Below are 19,760 nucleotides of genomic sequence, written 5' to 3'. Positions count from 1 at the left end.
ATTTATACAGTGAACCCTCGTTTTTCGCGGGGGTTACGTTCCAAAAAGAACCCGTTTTAGGCGAAAACCGTGAAGTAGAAACCTTTTTTTTTTTACAATTATTATACAATGAAATACTGCATAATGCATTGAAACCAAAGAACAAAGCCGTTTTAAAGGTCCAAGCATTTGTTTAACAAATAAAAGTACTGTATAAACGTTGTTTTTTTTTTTGTTTTTTTTACAAATAACTACTGTAGCCTACTGTAAAATAATCATTTTAATCATCAATACAAACTGAAGGCTTCAAATTGCGGAGATCAGCACCGCCCCACCGCGACCCGAGTCATTGGATTAGAACGGGAGAAAATGAAAAATGATTTTGAAAAAAAATACAAAGTACTGTAGGACAAATAGTGACTCACATGTATTTCACTGCTCTTCTGACTGAGCCGCTGCATCCTGACTCCGCTCTGTAGCGCTTTTTTCTTCTAAAGCCCGCGGTGCAGGTGTGTTTTTTCAAGATAAGAGCTTAGTTATCGGTAGTTGTTGTCGCTCTTTTTTCTTCTGGGCAAAAAGATTTATATATACCGACATGCCACCATCGATTATGTTTGAGAAATGTAATGAACGTGTACGTGTACATATTAAACCGCAACGTTATTGACACACAGGTAGAGAAGAAGCGGAGAGACTGTTTAGCCAATCAGAATGCAGAACACAATGCACGATGCAAATCCGTGAAGCAGCGAGACCGTGAAAGGTGAACCGCGTTATAGCGAGGGTTCACTGTATAGCGCAGTTCATACCACAGGCAACTCAATGTGCTTTACACAAAGACAAGGCATTTAAAAGAACAGCATAAAGCAGCATAAAAACAAGCAATTTAAAGGCCTACAGAAAGCTGACACTACACCCAATACATAATGATAATACATACACAGAGGAACAATAATGATCATTGGACTCTACACCAAAACATTTCATAAACGCATGAAATTTGCGATTTTGAATTTGCCGCTAGGAAACCTTCCTGGAATTCCAGACTGGGGGCGGGGCTTCCGTGCGACGTCACAAGTGCAATGGTTTTTCCTGGCTGCCTCAGTGTTGCCAATTTAGCGACTTTTGGCCATCTCTGGCGACAAAAAAAAATAATCTAGCGACTTAGCGACTTTCGGGCTCAATCAAAGAAATCAAAAGCAAGCAAAGAAATCAAAGAAGCACTGCAGGACGGCGGCAACCCGGCATACCGTCATTTCCTGTCAAAACGGCAGTTTCAAGCTAGCTACAACGAGGGTAGGTTCACTTCCTGTTTTCCCTATGATAAAAGGCAACGGGTATTTTATTTTGTCAAAATAACCGGAAGTGCGTTACTCACTGCGGCTAGCTTTAGCAGCGCCGAATTCGTCGGAACAAAATGGTAAACAGCCGGTATTTTGTCAGGTTTTCAACACGTTGGGGATCTAAACGACTACTTTCTCACCTGAAAAGTTTCAAATGTTGCGGGGACAGAGGAAGCAGAGAGACCTGCGGTCGGAACTTGTGTCTGTGTCTCCCTGTCCGCCTGCCTCCTCTCTGGTGAAATCAGCCGGAGCCATCCCGCCCTGTTCAGCTCCCTGCGGTGCGGACACTCAGGGGGAATCCACCTTTGCGGAGAGCGGACACACCGCGGGATGGTTGTCCTGAAATCAGCCGGCAGAGCGATCATCAAGAGCCCCGACGTGGACATGATCGCTCTGCCGGCTGATTTCCACTCTCCACCTGGCGGAGAGTGTGTCCGCTCTCCACCAGGTGGATTCCTGTCCGACCGCAGGTCTCTCTGCTTCCTCTGTCCCCGGTGGTGTGAGCTGCTGCTGCTGAGGGCAACACACGCACTTCGTATATCTACTCACAATAAAAACTGCACTGATCCCAACGTTTGCTATTTCCAAGCGACGTCCTGCGGCACACATCGAAATTTACTGTGAAGAAGCTGTCCAGGTCTGGCAAACTGCTGGCTTCGCTACTGGAACTACTGGGGGTTGTTCCAGCAGCTGGCACTCGTGACGTCACGCACCTGTCGTTCCAGTTTGCCAAATTCGAGTCAAATGTGGTGATAGTTTATTGGGCCTAATCAGGACTATCCAGGGGCCTAAAATTATTTTAAAATCATAAAAAAAATCCATGGTATATAAGGAATCGATCTGCTATTTCAGTTTTGTGCAAAAAAATCACCTTTCTGTAGGCCTTTAAAGAGAATAAAAAAAATAGAATAAAAATTAAAACACAGTTAAAAGATAAATATAAATATATAAACTCAACCATAAGCACACTGAAAGAGAAATGTTTTTAACCTGGATTTAAAAGTGCTTACAGTTGGGGCTGATTCCAGTTCTGCTGGTAGTTTGTTCCAGTTGTGTGCAGCATAACGGCTAAAAGCTGCTGGTAGTTTGTTCCAGTTGTGTGCAGCACAACGGCTAAAAGCTGCTGGTAGTTTGTTCCAGTTGTGTGCAACACAACGGCTAAAAGCTGCTGGTAGTTTGTTCCAGTTGTGTGCAGCACAACGGCTAAAAGCTGCTGGTAGTTTGTTCCAGTTGTGTGCAGCACAACGGCTCAAAGCTGCTGGTAGTTTGTTCCAGTTGTGTGCAGCACAACGGCTAAAAGCTGCTGGTAGTTTGTTCCAGTTGTGTGCAGCACAACGGCTAAAAGCTGCTGGTAGTTTGTTCCAGTTGTGTGCAGCACAACGGCTAAAAGCTGCTGGTAGTTTGTTCCAGTTGTGTGCAGCACAACGGCTAAAAGCTGCTGGTAGTTTGTTCCAATTGTGTGCAGCACAACGGCTAAAAGCTGCTGGTAGTTTGTTCCAGTTGTGAGCAGCACAACGGCTAAAAGCTGCTGGTAGTTTGTTCCAGTTGTGTGCAGCACAACGGCTAAAAGCTGCTGGTAGTTTGTTCCAGTTGTGTGCAGCACAACGGCTAAAAGCTGCTGGTAGTTTGTTCCAGCTGTGTGCAGCACAACGGCTAAAAGCTGCCGGTAGTTTGTTCCAGTTGTGAGCAGCATAACAGCTAAAAGCTGCTTCACCGGGTCCAGTCTGAACTCTGGGCTCCACTATCTGACCTGAGTCAGTAGATCTCAGAGCTCTGCTGGGTTTATACTCTGCTAGCATGTCATTCATGTGTTCTGGACCTAAACCATTCCGTGATTTGTTGGCGAGTAGCAGAACTTTAAAATCTATTCTGTATCTGACCAGGAGCCGATGTAAAGACTTGAGAACTGGGGTGATGTGATGTGATCTCTTTGTTCTGGTTAAAACTCGGGCTGCAGCGTTCTGAATGAGCTGCAGCTGTTTGAGACTCTTTTGGGGGAGTCCAGTCAGAAGACCGTTACAGTAGTCAAGTCTGCTGGAGATGAAAGCATGAATCAGCTTCTCCTGATCTGTTTGGGACATGAAACCCTTCATTCTGGATATGTTCTTAAGTTGATAAAAGGCTGATTTGGTGGCTGATTTGATATGATTGTTGAAGGTCAGGTCTGAGTCTATCAGCACGCCGAGGTTCGGACTTGGTCTTTAGTTTCTAGAGACAGTGACTCAAGATGTTTACTGACAGCAAACCTCTTCTCTTTGTTGCCAAACACAATGACCTCAGTTTTTAGACACTACGAAACACATTTTATTGGACAATTTGAAGTTTTCCAGAAAATGACCAGATTGTGGAAAACTAGTTGAGGTGATTTAACTGACTTTTTCCCATTTTTGGTCAATTTTGAAATCCTGTGTTATCTTTATTCCAAAACTTTAAAGTCTACAAAGCTCTCTCTTTTTTTTTTACTACATACTGCCATTTACTTGTCAGTAAATATCTTATCAGATAACGTTTTATGACAGAATACACTAAAACATTTTTTTATTTAAGATACCTGAATTCATTATCATCAGCTGCACTCACTCACCAATCACCCTCCACAGTATTTAGAACTGTTCAACTTTTTTAATTTTTTTACAATATTGTAATTTTCTGAGATACTGCATTTTAGGTTTGACAGCTGTAAGCCATAATCATCAAAATTAAAAGAAATAAATGCTTGAAATATATCACTCTGTGTGTAATGCACCAATATAATAAACAAATTTCACTTGAGAATTACTGAAATAAATGAACTTTTAGATGGTATTATTTTTTGAGAGCCTGTATTTTCCTCCTTTTGTCTGTATTTCATAAATTTGTTAGTCATGATGGGAATATTGTAACAGTTCATTCAATAGTTTTGAGTACATTTTAGTCAGATTCTTCAGATGTTGTTGCTAATGTGAATAAAACACTGTTATGATTATGCTAATTAGTCATGGTTTTGTTTACTTCCAGGTTGTGCTGTTTGCAGCTCCACAAAGTCAACTGGCGTCCTCATAGAGCAAAGACTGTCTGTATCTGAAGAGTGGGCATTCTTTAAGATCCAGTCCTCAAACCCAAACAGATCAACATCTACAACTTCTTTGAGGAACAAGATTCAGCGACATGAGATGTCCAGGGCACACAAAATATCCCAGGAGCTCACTGAAGAGGGTAGGCAGGATTCAGAACAGCATACTATCTTGCAAAAATTGTCGAATCACATAGCAAAAGAGATTAAATATATTAGGCCCTCCAGAGAAAATTAACGAGAGACAAAATGAAAGAAGCTAATCGATCTCACCTACCGACGCACATTACTGCCAAAGACCGGGCAAACCAGTACCCCGATGTCTTGCACGAAAGCGGGGTGAAACTATTCTGCACCCCCTGCAACTGTGTGTTGGAGCATAAAAGAAAATCGTCGGTGACGTGCCACTTCACCAGCGCGAAACATTTGAAAATGCTTTCTGCAGCTGCGGAAAGGAAAGCTAAAGCCAGACAGCTGACGTTCACCGAGGCATCAACCTCCAAAACCCTTGTGGGGGCTACCAGAAACGAGGTGAGTAGCGTACAAGCTTGAAATAGGCCAAATAAAGAATAAATGAAACAGAATGAGACCGAGAAGTGTGTGTGTGTGTGTGCGCGCGCACGTGTGTATGTATTGTGAAACTGCTCAAGTTGTTAAAATAAAAAAACCTTCTAAGAAGTAACTTGGTTCCAGTATGCTTGTTTATCATAGGAGGTCTTTAAAATGACTCCTTTTCATTCAGTAGCAGCATATTTTGCAACTTTGCATAATTCACAACTTTTTGCACAATTCGCAAGTTTCCGCAACTTTTCGCAACTTTTCGCAATTTCACGGCATAAAATCATTAAAAAACCCGCATATTCAATCACAAAATCCAGGATTTTAGCCCGCAAGATCAAGGATTTTAGCCCGCGTAATCAAGGATTTATGCCCGCGTTTTTCTGGAGGGTCTAATATATTATGAAATATATATGGTAAACACAAGAAACTTGTGCTAAAGAAATCCCTATAATATAGACCAGTGATCGGTGCTGACCAACATGTCATTGGAGTCATCAGGTGGGAACCTCCTTTCATCAGTGTTTCGTCTAGTTGGGCCCACGACACCTCCAGGAGGCTAGACAATGACCACTGGCGTCCCAGAGTCACCCCCCTAATGCCAGCCAACACTGCCCCTAACACCACAACAACCATAATCTACCTCAGCCTCTCACCAACTGCACACCAGTCACAGTGGGGTGGGGATGCAAACCCTGGTTCGGGTAGGGGTAGAAATAAAAGAGGTAAAGATAAGTAGGAATGGGATTCAAACCCTGGTTCTGGTAGGGGGTAATGAAAGTATAGAGGGTGCCAGAGGTGGAGGCAGAACAAGACACACTTGCAGATTCAGCAGACAAACTCACCTAAACAGTCCTATAATCACTAAAAATTCCAGCAAAAACAAAGCCATACAACTCACTCAAAGCCAACTCACCTAAGATGGCCGCCTGGTTTCAAAAGGCTCACATGGGCCTTCACCCTCCACTTGAATAGCTTGAACTTCTTCTTTGCTTTTTCCAAAAGTCTGTTTACCCTAAGTGCCCCCCCTGCTGGGCCCCCAGCTGCTATTGCTTCTTCTAATCCAAATCCACTGACTGGACTTTACTGCCTCATCTGACACTTCCTTCACTATTTTCCTCACACTCTGTCCACTTACACCCAGCTCCCTCAACAATGAGACAACAGACTTTGCAACAAATCCTCTACATCCTACTTCCACTGGACAGATTCTAACCTTCCATCCTCGCTGCTCTGCTTCTGCCCCCAACTCTACATACCTAAGCTTTTTCCTTTCATATGCTTCTGCTACTAATTCCTCCCAAGGAACAGTCAGCTCTATGAAATAAACTCTCATTCTACTGCCTTAGATTTGTAGAGGCTATTTCTTGGGGAACAACAAGCTTATCTCCTAAATCTACCTGCATCTCCCAATCACAAGCATCCTCCAAGCTGCCGTGCCTCCTTATCGTCTTATTAACTTTCTCCCCCTCTTTAACAAACTGAATTGCCACTCTCTTCACCTTAGACCCTCCTAAGTTTACCTGCCTTCGTTTATCTGCAATACCTGCAGCTAAGCTTCTTTGTACTTGGTTATGTTGCCACTTATACCTGCCTTGTTTATGTTTATTGTTTATGTTTATGCATTTGGCAAATGCTTTTATCCAAAGCGACTTACAAGTAGGCAGGTAGGGTAAGGTGGTCTTGCCTAAAGACCCCTACTGGAGTTAGTACCTTTCATGCAGGGCATTTGAACCCAGGTCACCTACACGAAAGGTGGCAATCTTACCACTATCCAGCACTTCAATTCAGGTTTTCTCAGTACATGAATAAAAAACCTTTGAATTTGAAACGCATTCACTAATGCCCAGCCTACAGTATACATCTTGAGAGCATTCTTAAAGACTGGTTATGTTAGCAACATGTTAGGAGGCAGCATCAGACACAAGGTGGTGATGGTGCTTATGAGGTGTTGGTGGGTGAGTATGAGTATAGACAGTTTACCCACGACAAAAAAATAAACTACACCACCGATACAGAGTGAAGAGAAATGGTGAGATTACAGTTCCCTGTAGTGCTCCTTTGCTCCTGTGTCAAACTGTGGTCTGTTTGTGAGGTAGTAAATATTGTAAATTACGGACTATAGAGCGCACCTGAATATAAGCCTCACCCTCTAATTTTAAAAAGAAAATCCATTTTGTACTTGTATAGGCCGCAGGTGTCCACATTGTAATATGAGATATTTACACAGAGAGATGTTACACATGAGGATTTTTTAACTTTTAATTAAATGTGTATGGTAACATAAACAAACTTTTTTTTTCGAACAGTGCCTGTAACACGGCTGATAAAAAAAGACAGTAGCCTAGCAGGAAAAGTCATTGATCGCCTTCTTGAATCATGCATGTCTTCGTTTGTTTTCCATGTTGAGGGTGAGTACAAATGACCAATTTACAATAATTTGGTAGTGCAAGTGTGTTTGATTTATTGTACAATTTCATTGGACCTCTGTGAACTGTTCGTAAATTTTATTGGTCTAATGTTACGAGGGTAAATGTTTCATACAACATATTAGCCACACTGTATTATAAGCCACGGTGCTCAAAGCCTGGGAAAAAAGTAGCGGCTTATAGTCCGGAATTTACGGTAATTAATAAAGCTGTGGTGGCATCCGCCTGTATTTTCCTCTGCTTCTTACATAACAGTACAGGCTGATTTGTATTCAAAGCACTGCAGAAATCAAAGAACATTGTCGGGATGAGAGTGGGCTCCAACTCCAAATTAATCATCAAACCTAAGAGGCTCCCTTAAGGCTTTTCAGGTTCACATGCTTATCTAGGTAAGCCAATAACGGTCTCTCTAGAACTGTGTGGGTTCTTGTGCTACCAATAATCTTTCAGAGGGCACAACATTAGTGAGAGGTCCACCTTAGTCCCCAGAGTGTGCAACAAGAGGCACCACCAAGGATGATTAAGAAGAAGCTCACCAAACAGGTCAGCAACAAAGATTTATAAATCAGAGTTGGGTTATAAAAAATATCTGAAACTTTGAAAATCCCACTGAGCTCCGTTAAATCTCTCTTCATCAAATGGAAAAAATATGATGCCACAACTAACCTGCCAAGAGAAAGGACCATCCACTAAAACTGACAGACCAAATCAAGGAGGGCATTAATTGAAGAGGCAAGAAAGAGACCAAAGGTAACTATGAGGGAGCTGAAAAGCTCCACAGAGGAGATTCGTGTATCTGTCCATAGGACCACTATAAGTTGTACACTCAACAGAGCTGGACTTTACAGAAGAGTGGCCAAAAAAAACCCCACTGCTTACAGAAAAAAAGAAGAAAGCATGTTTCGAGTTTGCCAAAAGGTATTTGGCATATACCTTTACACATAAACATATATATGCGTATGTGTATATATCTATATACACTATTTTGCCAAAAGCATTCACTCATCTGCCTTTAGACGCATATGAGCTTCAGTAACGTCCCATTCTTAATCCATAGAGTTTAATATGACGTCGGCCCACCCTTTGCAGCTATAACAGCTTCAGCTCTTCTGGGGGAGCTTTCCACAAGATTTAGGAGTGTTTCAGGGAATCTTTGACCATTCTTCCAGAAGCACATCAGTGAGGTCAGACACTGATGTTGGACAGAAGGCCTGGCTCACAGTCTCCGCTCTGATTCATCCCAAAGGTGTTCTATCGGGTTGAGGTCAGGACTCTGTGCAGGCCAGTCAGGTTCTTGGTGGGAGCATGAAATTGTCCAAAATCTCTTGGTATGAAGCATTCAGAGTTCCTTTCACTGGAACCAAGGGGCCAAGCCCAGCTCCTGAAGAACAACCCTACACCATAATCCCCCCTCCACCAAACTTTACACTTGGCACAATGCAGTCAGACAAGTACCGTTCCCCTGGCAACCGCCAAACCCAGACTCCTCCATCAGATCGCCAGATGGAGAAGCGTGATTGGTCACTCCAGAGAAGGCGTCTCCACTGCTCTAGAGTCCGACGCTGCATCCGACGCTTTGCATTGCACTTGGTGATGTATGGCTTGGATGCAGTTGCCATGGAAACCCATTCCATGAAGCTCTCTACACAGTGTTGAGCTAATCTGAAGGCCACATGAAGGTTGGAGGTCTGTAGCGACTGACTCTGCAGAAAGTTGGTGACCTCTGAGCACTGTGAGCCTCAGCATCATCTGACCCCGCTCTGTCATTTTACGTGGCCGACCACTTCCTGGCTGAGCTGCTGTCGTTCCCACTCGCTTCCACTTTGTTATAACACCACTGACAGCTGACTGTGGAATATTTAGTAGCGAGGAAATTTCATGAATGGACTTGTTGCACAGGTGGCATCCTATCATGCTGGAATTAACCGAGCTCCTGAGAGCGATACATTCTTTCACAGATGTTTGTAGAAGCAGTCTGCATGCCCAGGTGCTTAAATATATACACCTGTGGAAGTGATTGGAACACCTGAATTTAATTATTTGGAAGGGTGAGTGAATACTTTTGGCAATATAGTGTATGCAGTTATATATATATATACATATATACACACACTATTCATAAAAAGTTAGGGATTTTTGGCTTTCAGGTGAAATTTATGGAAAATGTAAAAAGTTCACTTTACAGTAGGGCTGCACAATTAATCGAATTTTAATCAAAATCGCGATTTTGGCCGCGACGATTATGAAAAATGGAAATCGTGATTTTTTTTTTACATTTATTTTCTTAATGCGGGTTCAGTTGCATTATACTCTAGCATGCAAGCATTTAACCAGTAGTCCGCCAACAACCAGGGGGCGAACATGGACCTATTTGTTACGCCGCCTAACTGATCCACAAGCAAGTTAAGCGCGCAGCTCCTCACTAGTGCAGCCAGCAGTGGTGTCAAGTTCAAGTGGTGAGAGCAGAGTAGTAGTTATATAAGGGAAGACAAAACTGGTGGTGAGGATGATTGAAATGACCAAGAGCCAAGCTGAAGCTGCGGCAGAAGGTAAGCCCACAGCCGGTCTCTCTGGTGAGAAGGACGAGCTCGTCCCTCGAAGGGGCTCAATTTCGGCTGTGTGGAGCTACTTCGGATTCAGGGCTAGCGATGTCCAACAAAAGCAGGTGTTGTGCAAAGACTGTGCAATAATAATTGCATTTCAGTTTTATTTTGTTTATTCCTTACATAGTACATTCTTAGCTTGATTTCATTTCGTGATTTTAAATTACATTCTGCACTGAAAATTGTTTTTTTTTTTGGAAAGAAGTGCAATAAAATTCAGTTGTTTATTGTTGTTCCATAATCGTGATTAATAATCGTGATTTCAATTATGATCCAAATAATCGTGATTATGATTTTTTCCATAATCGTGCAGCCCTACTTTACAGTGATATTATATCATGAAAGTAGGGCATTTAGGTAGAAGCATGCACTGCTGATTTTCTCAACTCAAACAATTTATTGAAACAAAAGCCAACAACAGCGGTGGGTATACCACAACAAAAAAAAAGACAATGTCTCAATAAATTGTCATGTACCCTTGAGCATCAATTACAGCTTGACAACGACATATCATGCTGTTCACAAGTCGAGTTGAGTCTCCTGAGGCTTGGCATGAAGGGCGGTCCTCAGGTCATTGATGTTCTGGGGTACAGATTTACAAGCCTCTACACGGCGACTCAGCTGTATATATATGTTGCTTTTTAGCTACATATCCAATACTTTTTTTTCACTACACCACCACCTATGTAACAATAAAACAATAATAAAACACATAATACCCAATGCATCTTTAAAATTAATATAAAGTCAATTGCTCATGTAAATATTTAAATGTTCTAAATAGTACGCAATTGTATAAGTCTAAAGCATGTTGAATTCTGTAAATACATTTGAAATAAAGTGGAGTAGAGTTCCACTAAACACTTTATAATGTAATGTATGTTTGGTAGAACTTTGTATTGAGCTACAAACAGCAGCAAGACAATAACCCACCCAGTAACATGTATGTGTAACTTACCTGTCCCATTGAGTGTACCGTTCTTGTTGGTGTACAATCTGATCATCTGGCCAATGGTCCGAACATTGTCCCTTAAAATGATGCCTTGAGCCTGTACCATGAAGAAGTAAGTGTTGGCTGATGGGAAGACCAGAAATAGACATTTTAGTCTGCTTGACAAATTAAATTACACATTCAATTCCAATTGTTTCTTTCTGTTTTGTTGCAACTTCTTCATGCCATCACTGTTGAACATAAGCATATTTTAATCCCAAAGGGATGGAACACTACTGCGTTTGTCTCAGTTTATCATTTGTTATCTTATACATCATCTCAAGCAAAAAAATGAAAAATAAAACATGGCCCACTATTTGAAAGGTAAGAAAGAACTGCTTCCCAAGAAATATGAGACTAACTATCATTGCAGTGGTTCTGCAATTACAGACAAAATATAAAGGGTCCAGTTGACACTAGACACAAATACCATATTAGATTTTTGCAAACTGTCTTCATGTGAAAAACTGTATCAGCATCAAATCAATGTGGAACAGAGCAACATAATTCTACGATGTAATAAAAAAAAAGTTTCATACACGCACTGCGGCTTCACAAAGGAACCTCCGTATGTTGTAGCCATTTGTTGCCACTTGGGGACAGTATCAGAAAAAAATTGGACCAATCTGAGCTATGACCTGCCTTTGGTTGTGGTAATTGAAATGGTGTGCAAATATCTCATCAAATATATGATCTCAATCAATCTAAAAAAGAAAAAGAAAAAAAAAGGAGACCATGACACTGAAGTTGAAGTCCAACAGACCTAAAATTCCCACCTCAACAATAGTGATGATGTGAAACTGACTAGAAATAATGAGCATAGGTATGTCAGGATTAACCTAAAAGGTAATGTTACATAGTGGTGAAGATGCCCCATCTCTCAATCTTTTCGATATGTCTTGCTTGCACGAAATCTAAAATAGTACCATTTCAAGCCGAGTATACAATTACTCTGTTTCAACATTCTATATATTGTCTTTGTACATTTATTCAAGTAAAGACAATCTTTGGCATTGCCCTCATATCCTCTCAGCAGAAGTGTTTGGTAGTCTTTTTCTCAAATGTGGCTCAGCCCCACATCAATGAGAGCTTCAGCTGAGTGATGACAGCGTCACTGGTTAGAGCTGCCATTTCCGCAGTGCCAGCTTGCTCTTACATACATAGACCTTTCTGCTTTGCCTCTGTTCGCACATTCAATTCAATTCAAAATTCAATTCAATTCAAATTCAATTCAAAATTACTTTATTTATCCCAGAGGGAAATTAAATGTTGATGTAGCTCAATTAAATCAAAGAGTTATTATAGATGCTGATAGCTGTGGGCAGGAAAGATTTCCTGTAGCGGTCCGTTTTGCATCCAAACTGAAGAAGCCTTTGACTGAAGAGACTCTGTTTTCTGATAACAGTCTCATGGAGAGGATGTTCAGGGTTGTCCATAATTCTCTTGATTTTATGCAAAATCCTTCTTTGCATTATTGTCTCCAGAGGTTCCACAGTCGTCCCCAGAACAGAACCAGCCTTCTTTATCAGGTTGTTGAGTCTTTTTGTTGTTGAGTGATGAAAGTTAAGGACTTTATGCACCTTACTTTTGCCGTAGAGTAGCGTGGTTCTTTACAAGGTGAGCGTCAGTCCTTGGAGACCACGTTTCCTTGGTTACCAGCGGCTGGGCGTCGTTGTTGGAGACCACGTTTCCTTGGTGACCGGCTGGGTGACGTTGAGTCGACTGTTCTTCTTCTTGGGCCGGGCGGTGTGATTTAGCAAACACTCGCGTGTATCGGACCAGACTTTTATAAAAAAAGGGAAGTCTAAAAAAAATGGGAATTAATAGTTACGGAGTAAAATACAATTCAATTCAATTCAAATTCAATTCAAAAATACTTTATTTATCGCAGAGGGAAATTAAATGTTGATGTAGCTCAATTAAATCAAGGAGTTATTATAGATGCTGATGGCTGTGGGCAGGAAAGATTTCCTGTAGCGGTCCGTTTTGCATCCAAACTGAAGAAGCCTTTGACTGAAGAGACTCTGTTTTCTGATAACAGTCTCATGGAGAGGATGTTCAGGGTTGTCCATAATTCTCTTGATTTTATGCAAAATCCTTCTTTGCATTATTGTCTCCAGAGGTTCCACAGTCGTCCCCAGAACAGAACCAGCCTTCTTTATCAGGTTGTTGAGTCTTTTTAGGTCCCTGGTTCTCATGCTGCTGCCCCAACAGATGACGCTCTCAACAACAGACTTGTAGAAGATCTGCAACATCTTGTTGCAAACCTTGAAGGACCTTAGCTTCCTCAAGAAGTACAGTCTGCTCTGTCCTATCTTGTAGATTGCTTCACTGTTGTGTCTCCAGTCCAGTCTGTTGTCCACATGAACACCAAGGTATTTATATTCCTCAACCACCTCCACTTCTTCTCCCATGATGGAAACAGGGTTTGATCTGACCCTGTTTCTCCTGAAATCTACAATCATCTCCTTTGTTTTGTTAACATTCAAGATGAGATGATTGTTCCCACACCATGCCACAAAGCGGTCCACCAGCTCTCTGTACTCAGCTTCTTGTCCATCTCTGATACACCCGACAACTGCAGAGTCATCTGAATATTTCTGTAGATGACAGGAGTCTGACTTGTACTGGAAGTCTGAAGTGTACAGAGTGAAAAGGAATGGTGAGAGTGCAGTCCCCTGTGGTGCTCCTGTGCTGCTGATCACCTGGTTAGACACACAATTCTTCAGTCTGACAAACTGTGGTCTGTTTGTCAGGTAGTCATTAATCCAGGTGATTGTTGAGGCCTCCACCTGAGTCTTCTGGAGTTTCAGACGAAGCAGATCAGGCTGAATTGTGTTAAATGCACTGGAGAAATCAAAGAACATGATCCTCACAGTGCTGCCTGCTTTGTCCAGATGACAGTGGGTTTGTTGAAGCAGGTGTATGATAGCGTCTTCAACTCCAACTCCATGGCGATAAGCAAACTGCAGGGGGTCCTGATATGTGCTGGTTTGCTTACACAGGTGGGTCAACAGGAGTCTCTCCAGGACCTTCATGATGTGGGATGTCAGGACAACAGGTCTGTAGTCATTGATGTCTGAAGGATGAGTTTTCTTTGGTACCGGAACCAGACAGGATGTCTTCCACAACAGTGGTACCTTCTCTTGGGTCAAGATAAGTTTGAAAAGGTGTTGCAGAATCCCACAGAGCTGCTCTGCACAGGCCTTCAGGACTCGGGGGCTGACACCATTTGGACCTGCAGCCTTGTTCCGGTTCAGTCTCTCCAACTGCCTCTTCACCTGACTTCTAGAAACAGAAAAGTGGGAGGGGGAGGCAAAGGGGACAGCAGCATCTCCTGATTGGGTTGATGACAAACTAGTGGAAGCAGAAGAATCCATGACTGAGGTGGAGGTGGAGATGTTACAGGAAAGCTGTGGGTCAGAGGAGGGTGGGATGTCTCTTTGGCTGGGAACAGGAGGGGAGGATGGTGAGCTTGTTCCTGAACTGAACCTGTTGAAGAATGTGTTCAGCTCATTTGCTCTGTCCAGACTTCCATCCATCCGATCCTCCCTCTGCTTGAGGCCTGTGATCTTCTTCATTCCTGACCACACATCTCTGATATTGTTCCTCTGCAGTTTACTCTCAAGCTTCTTTCTATACACCTCCTTGCTCTCTCTGATCTTGACTTTGAGCTGCTTCTGTATACTCCTCAGTAACTCCCTGTCTCGCTCCCTAAAGGCTCTTTTTTTCCTGTTCAATAGTTCCTTTAGCTCACTGGTGATCCAGGGTTTGTTATTAGGGAAGCATCTCACTGTTCTGGTGGGGATGGTGTTGTCCACACAGAAGTTTATATAGTCAGTCACACACTCAGTCATGGCATTAATGTAATCTCCATGTGGCTTACAAAGAGAAATCCAATCGGTTGCATCAAAACAACCCTGTAAGGCTTCTTCAGCTTCCTGTGACCACTTTCTAACAGTCCTTTTTGTGACAGGTAGTCTCTGGACAAGGGGTTTATATGCTGAACAGAGAAAAACAAGGTTGTGATCTGATTTTCCCAGGGGAGGTCTTGATTTGGAAATGTATGAATCCTTGACATTTGTGTAAAACAAATCCAATGTCTTGTTTTCTCTGGTAGAGCAGCTGACAAACTGTTGAAAAGTTGGCAGTGTAGCAGAGAGTGAGGCATGATTAAAATCACCAGATATTGCCACAAAAGAATTGGGGTGTTGAGTCTGTATCTTAGCAACAACGGAACTGATGACATCACATGCAGTGTCGGCAACAGCTGAGGGTGGAATGTAAACAGCCACCAAAACAACACTGGTGAACTCTCTTGGCAAATAATATGGACAAAAACTTACTGCCAATAGTTCAATGTCAGGACTGCAGATACGACTCTTGACAGTAACATGTCCTGGGTGACACCATCTGTTGTTGACAAGCACTGCCAATCCACCCCCTTTCCTTTTAACATTCCTTGCCGGCTCAGAGATATATCCTGTACTGTCACTGTACTTTCAGACATGACACTGATAGGCAACAAAGGCGCATCGGTCCTGGCTTAAGCCTGGTTTATAGTCGGTAACGCAAGACGCAACGCAAGACGCAACGCAAGCCCTTGCGCGGTTGCAAGTCCCCCCTTGCGTGCTTGCGTGTGTCACCTCAATTTTCTAAACTTTACGCAAGACGCAAGCACAAGCCACTGGCTGTGTTCGAAACCGCCTACTACTTGAAAACGGCACTCATCGATCTGAGAGTATGCAGAGCGTTTACACACAGTGCACTTCACTCCTGTCCGAGCCCAAATCAGCCAGCCTGAAAAGCTGATTTCCCTTAAGCTATGAACTCTGTAAATATATAACTATAGCAAAGTAGTCGTTTAGACCCCCAAGGTGTTGAAAATCTGACAAAATACCGGCTATTTACAAGAAGAAGAAGCATGAATCCACTCGAAGAGGTCCTGGCGGTGAATTTGCTTTCATCATAGTAGGCTTGTCATTGAAAAAACCCGCTACTCCACCTACTGTCCTGGCGGTGAATCGCCACGCAGCACATGCAAGCGCCGGCAAAGCAAAATGAAGTATAAACGTCTCGAGCCATTAACATACGCGCAAGACGCAAGCGCAAGGGCAGTTAAAAGAAGTATAACTCAGCCTTTATTAGGCATATGTGAAAAGAAAAGGTTTAACATCTGACAAATCACTGATTCGAACAGGGCGCTGCCACAGGTAAAGAAAACTGCAACTAAGGGCGTATTCACACCTACCTCGTTGGGTCCGGACCAAACGACCAAACGGACCAGATTTTCGTTGGTTCGGACCTTTTGGGATGGTCTGAATACAAACCACCGAACTCTGGTCCGGACCAAACAAGCGGACCGAGACCGAGCTGAAAGGTCGGACTCGGTCCGGATCAAACGAACCCTGGTGCGGATCTTTTGGAGGTGTGAAAGCAGACCGGACCTAATCCCAGACTTTTTGCTTTTTTGTACTTCGGGAGCATCCGTCGTTTGTCTGCTGCTAGGTAACAGAACAGAGCGTCGTTCTTCTAATTACTAGACCGGCTGTGGTAAAGCTAACGAAAGACCGAAAATAATATTTCTAGACCGAAAATGAGTGGGGGACAAACGTGGACCGAAGAGGAGACCCGTGCTCTTGTGGACGTTTGGGCAGATATACGTCTTGCTTGAAGAGCCCGAATTGTCTCAGCTTGAGCACACATCAGCGTTATCCTCCGTTTGATTATATTAAAAGCAATAACGGCACGGAAAGCGTCCATGACTACATTCACTTTTGAACTTAGCACTTTGTGTTGCGCGTGTCGATTCTGACCAATAGCCGAACGACTTCAGGGCGCGTGGCTTTGTTGACATATTTTGGTCCGTTTACTGAAATGTACAGTCTGAAAGCGAACCGCACCAAAATGAAGAAAAAAAAAGGTTCGGACCAAATCAAGTGAACTATCGGACTTTCCTGGTCTGATTACGCCCTAAAAGACATTTTCAAGTTGCATTCTCAAGAGCTTGAGAATCTGTTGTCAAAGTACAAAAGTGGCCATATCATACACTTAAGTTCCAATTCCTGACTTGGCTGAAGCCCAGTCTGCATATGAAAAGGCTGAATTTGTGCATCTGTAAGACAAAAAGTGCATCCTTTACTGACTACAATACAGAGAGTGTCTGTCTGATACTTTTTCCTTCTTTCTAATTTTAGTTTGAATTTTTCTAAGGACAAAGTCTTCGTGAAAATTGGAAATTGTTTTTTTACCTATTATATGACATATATTTTAGATTTAGTGGTTCTGTGAAATAGTCAACTGATAAAAGATGATTTCAAAGGTGTTTTCCATTTTTCAGAATTAGAAACACCTGTCCTGTTCTTCAACTAAAAATCTCACTTCAGCCTTTGAGCAGAATAAATACATTACGTGTATTTACATGTATGCATATGTGATTCAAATATGAACAGATTATTGTCCAATTAAATAGGGAGCCATTAATAAACATCTGAAAAAAATGTACTCCCTATGTTACTATAAATATAGATATTTTACAACAATTATTTAAAACGAGGTATGAAATCATACAATATCATTTATACCAGGGATGTCCACATCCGGTCCTGGAGGGCCGCTCTCCTGCAGGTTTTAGTTGTTTCCCTGCTTCAGCACACCTGAATGTGGACATCCCTGATTTCTACAGATGTAATGCTGCCCATGTATATCTTTTTGGCATGCCTCTGCCCGCTCTGTTTGTCAGCAACAAACTTTGTTTATCACTCTTACATGTAGAAACATCTTGGACAAAGCGTGATTAAATCTCTTGGAAGTATGTTGCCAGAACAGCCCTGCAAGCATTCAATCCTTTCTCCTCCTTCACTTCTCTCTACCCAACAAAGGTGTAGCTCTCTTCACTAGCACTGCCCCAGACTGAAGCTTTTCTGGTCGACCAATCGCTGCAATTTAAAGCAAGTAGTAAATACCCAAGTATGTTCGGCACAGCATTCACATATTTTTACTTTTCACAAGCTGAAATGGAGACATCTGCAGTTACAGAGCTCTGTGAAGCGCTTCCATTCAGCCTTCCACACATGGCCTCTCACATCCGTTACAGCAGCCCTTCTTCTGCTAACATGTTAAAAGCAACACGCGCACACATCCGTTACAGCAGCCCTTCTTCTGCTAACATGTTAAAAGCAACACGCACCAGTGTTTCCCACAGAATTTTTGGAAACTATGGGGGGGGGGTGTAAATTCACGCGGCGTAAATTTGTGCGACTGCAGATTTTATTTTATTTGATTGATTTGCACACAAATACACAATAAAACACAACAAATTTTAAAAAAGGAATGTGTGCTGGAGATGTCAGAAACCCTTGTGGGCTTATAAGGAAACCTCATCTTGTCATTAAAACCCAATGATAACAATTGTAATAGAAAATATTTACAGGTTAAAAATAAACTTCATGAAAAATATGAATGGATCATATACAGTACAGTGAGTACTTATGCCTTTTTGAGAAACTTGAAAAGGTTTTCCTTGATAACAAAGGGTGTGGAAAGTACACAATGAGTTCAGGAACACATCAGAAGTGGTTTGGTGTTGATATCTTTAAAAACAAGAGAGCTATTACAAAATAAAAGTCTAAAATGGAATTAACTATGCACACTGAGTAAATGTTCTACCTAAAATTATTTTTCTGGAAACTAAAAGGCTGTGAAAGCTTTATAGTGAGTTCACAAACCCATCAGAAGTGGTTTGGTGTGCATTGGTTGAATATCCAGTGAGAACAAAAAAAGGCGTTGCACTTTTGCGACGGTCCCTAAGCGCTCCGGCTGCCGTAGTTCACTTAGAAGTATATTCGGCGCGGTTACTCTGATCTTTCAGGCTTACTTTGGTGAGTTGATAAAGCCTGTGGTATGTTAGTCTTAGTTTTCTGTAAATATTAATACCATCCTGAGGCTAATTGGTGCGGTTTTCGTGACGCTATTACAATTACAAAGCCGGAAAATAGGCGAATGTCAAATATAAAACCAACTTCACCCCGCTCCGCCTAGTCGGGATGGTTGAACCACACATGCGGGACGGATGAAACACCTTATTTTAAACAGAAACTATTGAACTTACTATTTTTTTAAGCAACATACCGGACAACATACTAGTGTACTCGTCATTGCTCAAATTTCACATTATTTCTCAGAATATAAATAGGTAAAAAAAATATGTTTGTTAACGAAATCACGATGATTACAGCTGACCTTTATGCACGCGCACCCACTGATCTATAACGTGTGTGTCAATCGCCCCGACAGCGACTAATAACACATAAACCTTTTTTGCCACTAAACTTCAAAACTCTGACATTGCACACTTTAGGACATGTTTAATTACTAATTCACCTGTTGTATAGTCATATTGGTTGGTTTTCGAGGAAATCGCTGTGTTTCCAAAAAAAAAAAAAAAAAAAACAAAAAAAACAAAAACAAAAAAAAACAAAAAAAAACAAAAAAAAACAAAAAAAAAAAAAAAAAAAACAAATCGCTGTTTTTCAAACGATTGGGATTCGGAAACTATGGCGGCCAAAAGGAAACTATGGCGGGCCGCCATAGTTTCCTCAATGTATGGGAAACACTGCGCACACACATCCGTTACAGCAGCCCTTCTTCTGCTAACATGTTAAAAGCAACACGCGCACACATCCGTTACAGCAGCCCTTCTTCTGCTAACATGTTAAAAGCAACACGCACACACATCCGTTACAGCAGCCCTTCTTCTGCTAACATGTTAAAAGCAACACGCACACATCCGTTACAGCAGCCCTT

General features: G+C 42.0%; 1 protein-coding gene across 2 annotated transcripts in view; it reads right to left on the bottom strand.

Annotated features, from left to right (window-relative positions):
• The window catches only part of b4galt6 (UDP-Gal:betaGlcNAc beta 1,4- galactosyltransferase, polypeptide 6), a 56,814-nt gene that overhangs the window by 32,075 nt on the left and 4,979 nt on the right, over positions 1-19,760 (bottom strand). The window contains exon 2 of one of the 2 annotated variants that reach the window (XM_075484580.1): positions 10,923-11,039. The exons of the other annotated variant lie outside the window; for it this stretch is intronic. Within the exon in view, the coding sequence (XP_075340695.1) occupies positions 10,923-11,039 (117 nt within the window). The remainder of the gene's footprint in view (positions 1-10,922; positions 11,040-19,760) is intronic. 2 annotated transcript variants of the gene reach the window in all.

The sequence above is a fragment of the Odontesthes bonariensis genome, chromosome 15, assembly GCF_027942865.1.
Source record: "Odontesthes bonariensis isolate fOdoBon6 chromosome 15, fOdoBon6.hap1, whole genome shotgun sequence".
Taxonomy (NCBI): Eukaryota; Metazoa; Chordata; class Actinopteri; order Atheriniformes; family Atherinopsidae; genus Odontesthes; species Odontesthes bonariensis.
This window is presented reverse-complemented; position numbering and strand designations above follow the sequence as displayed.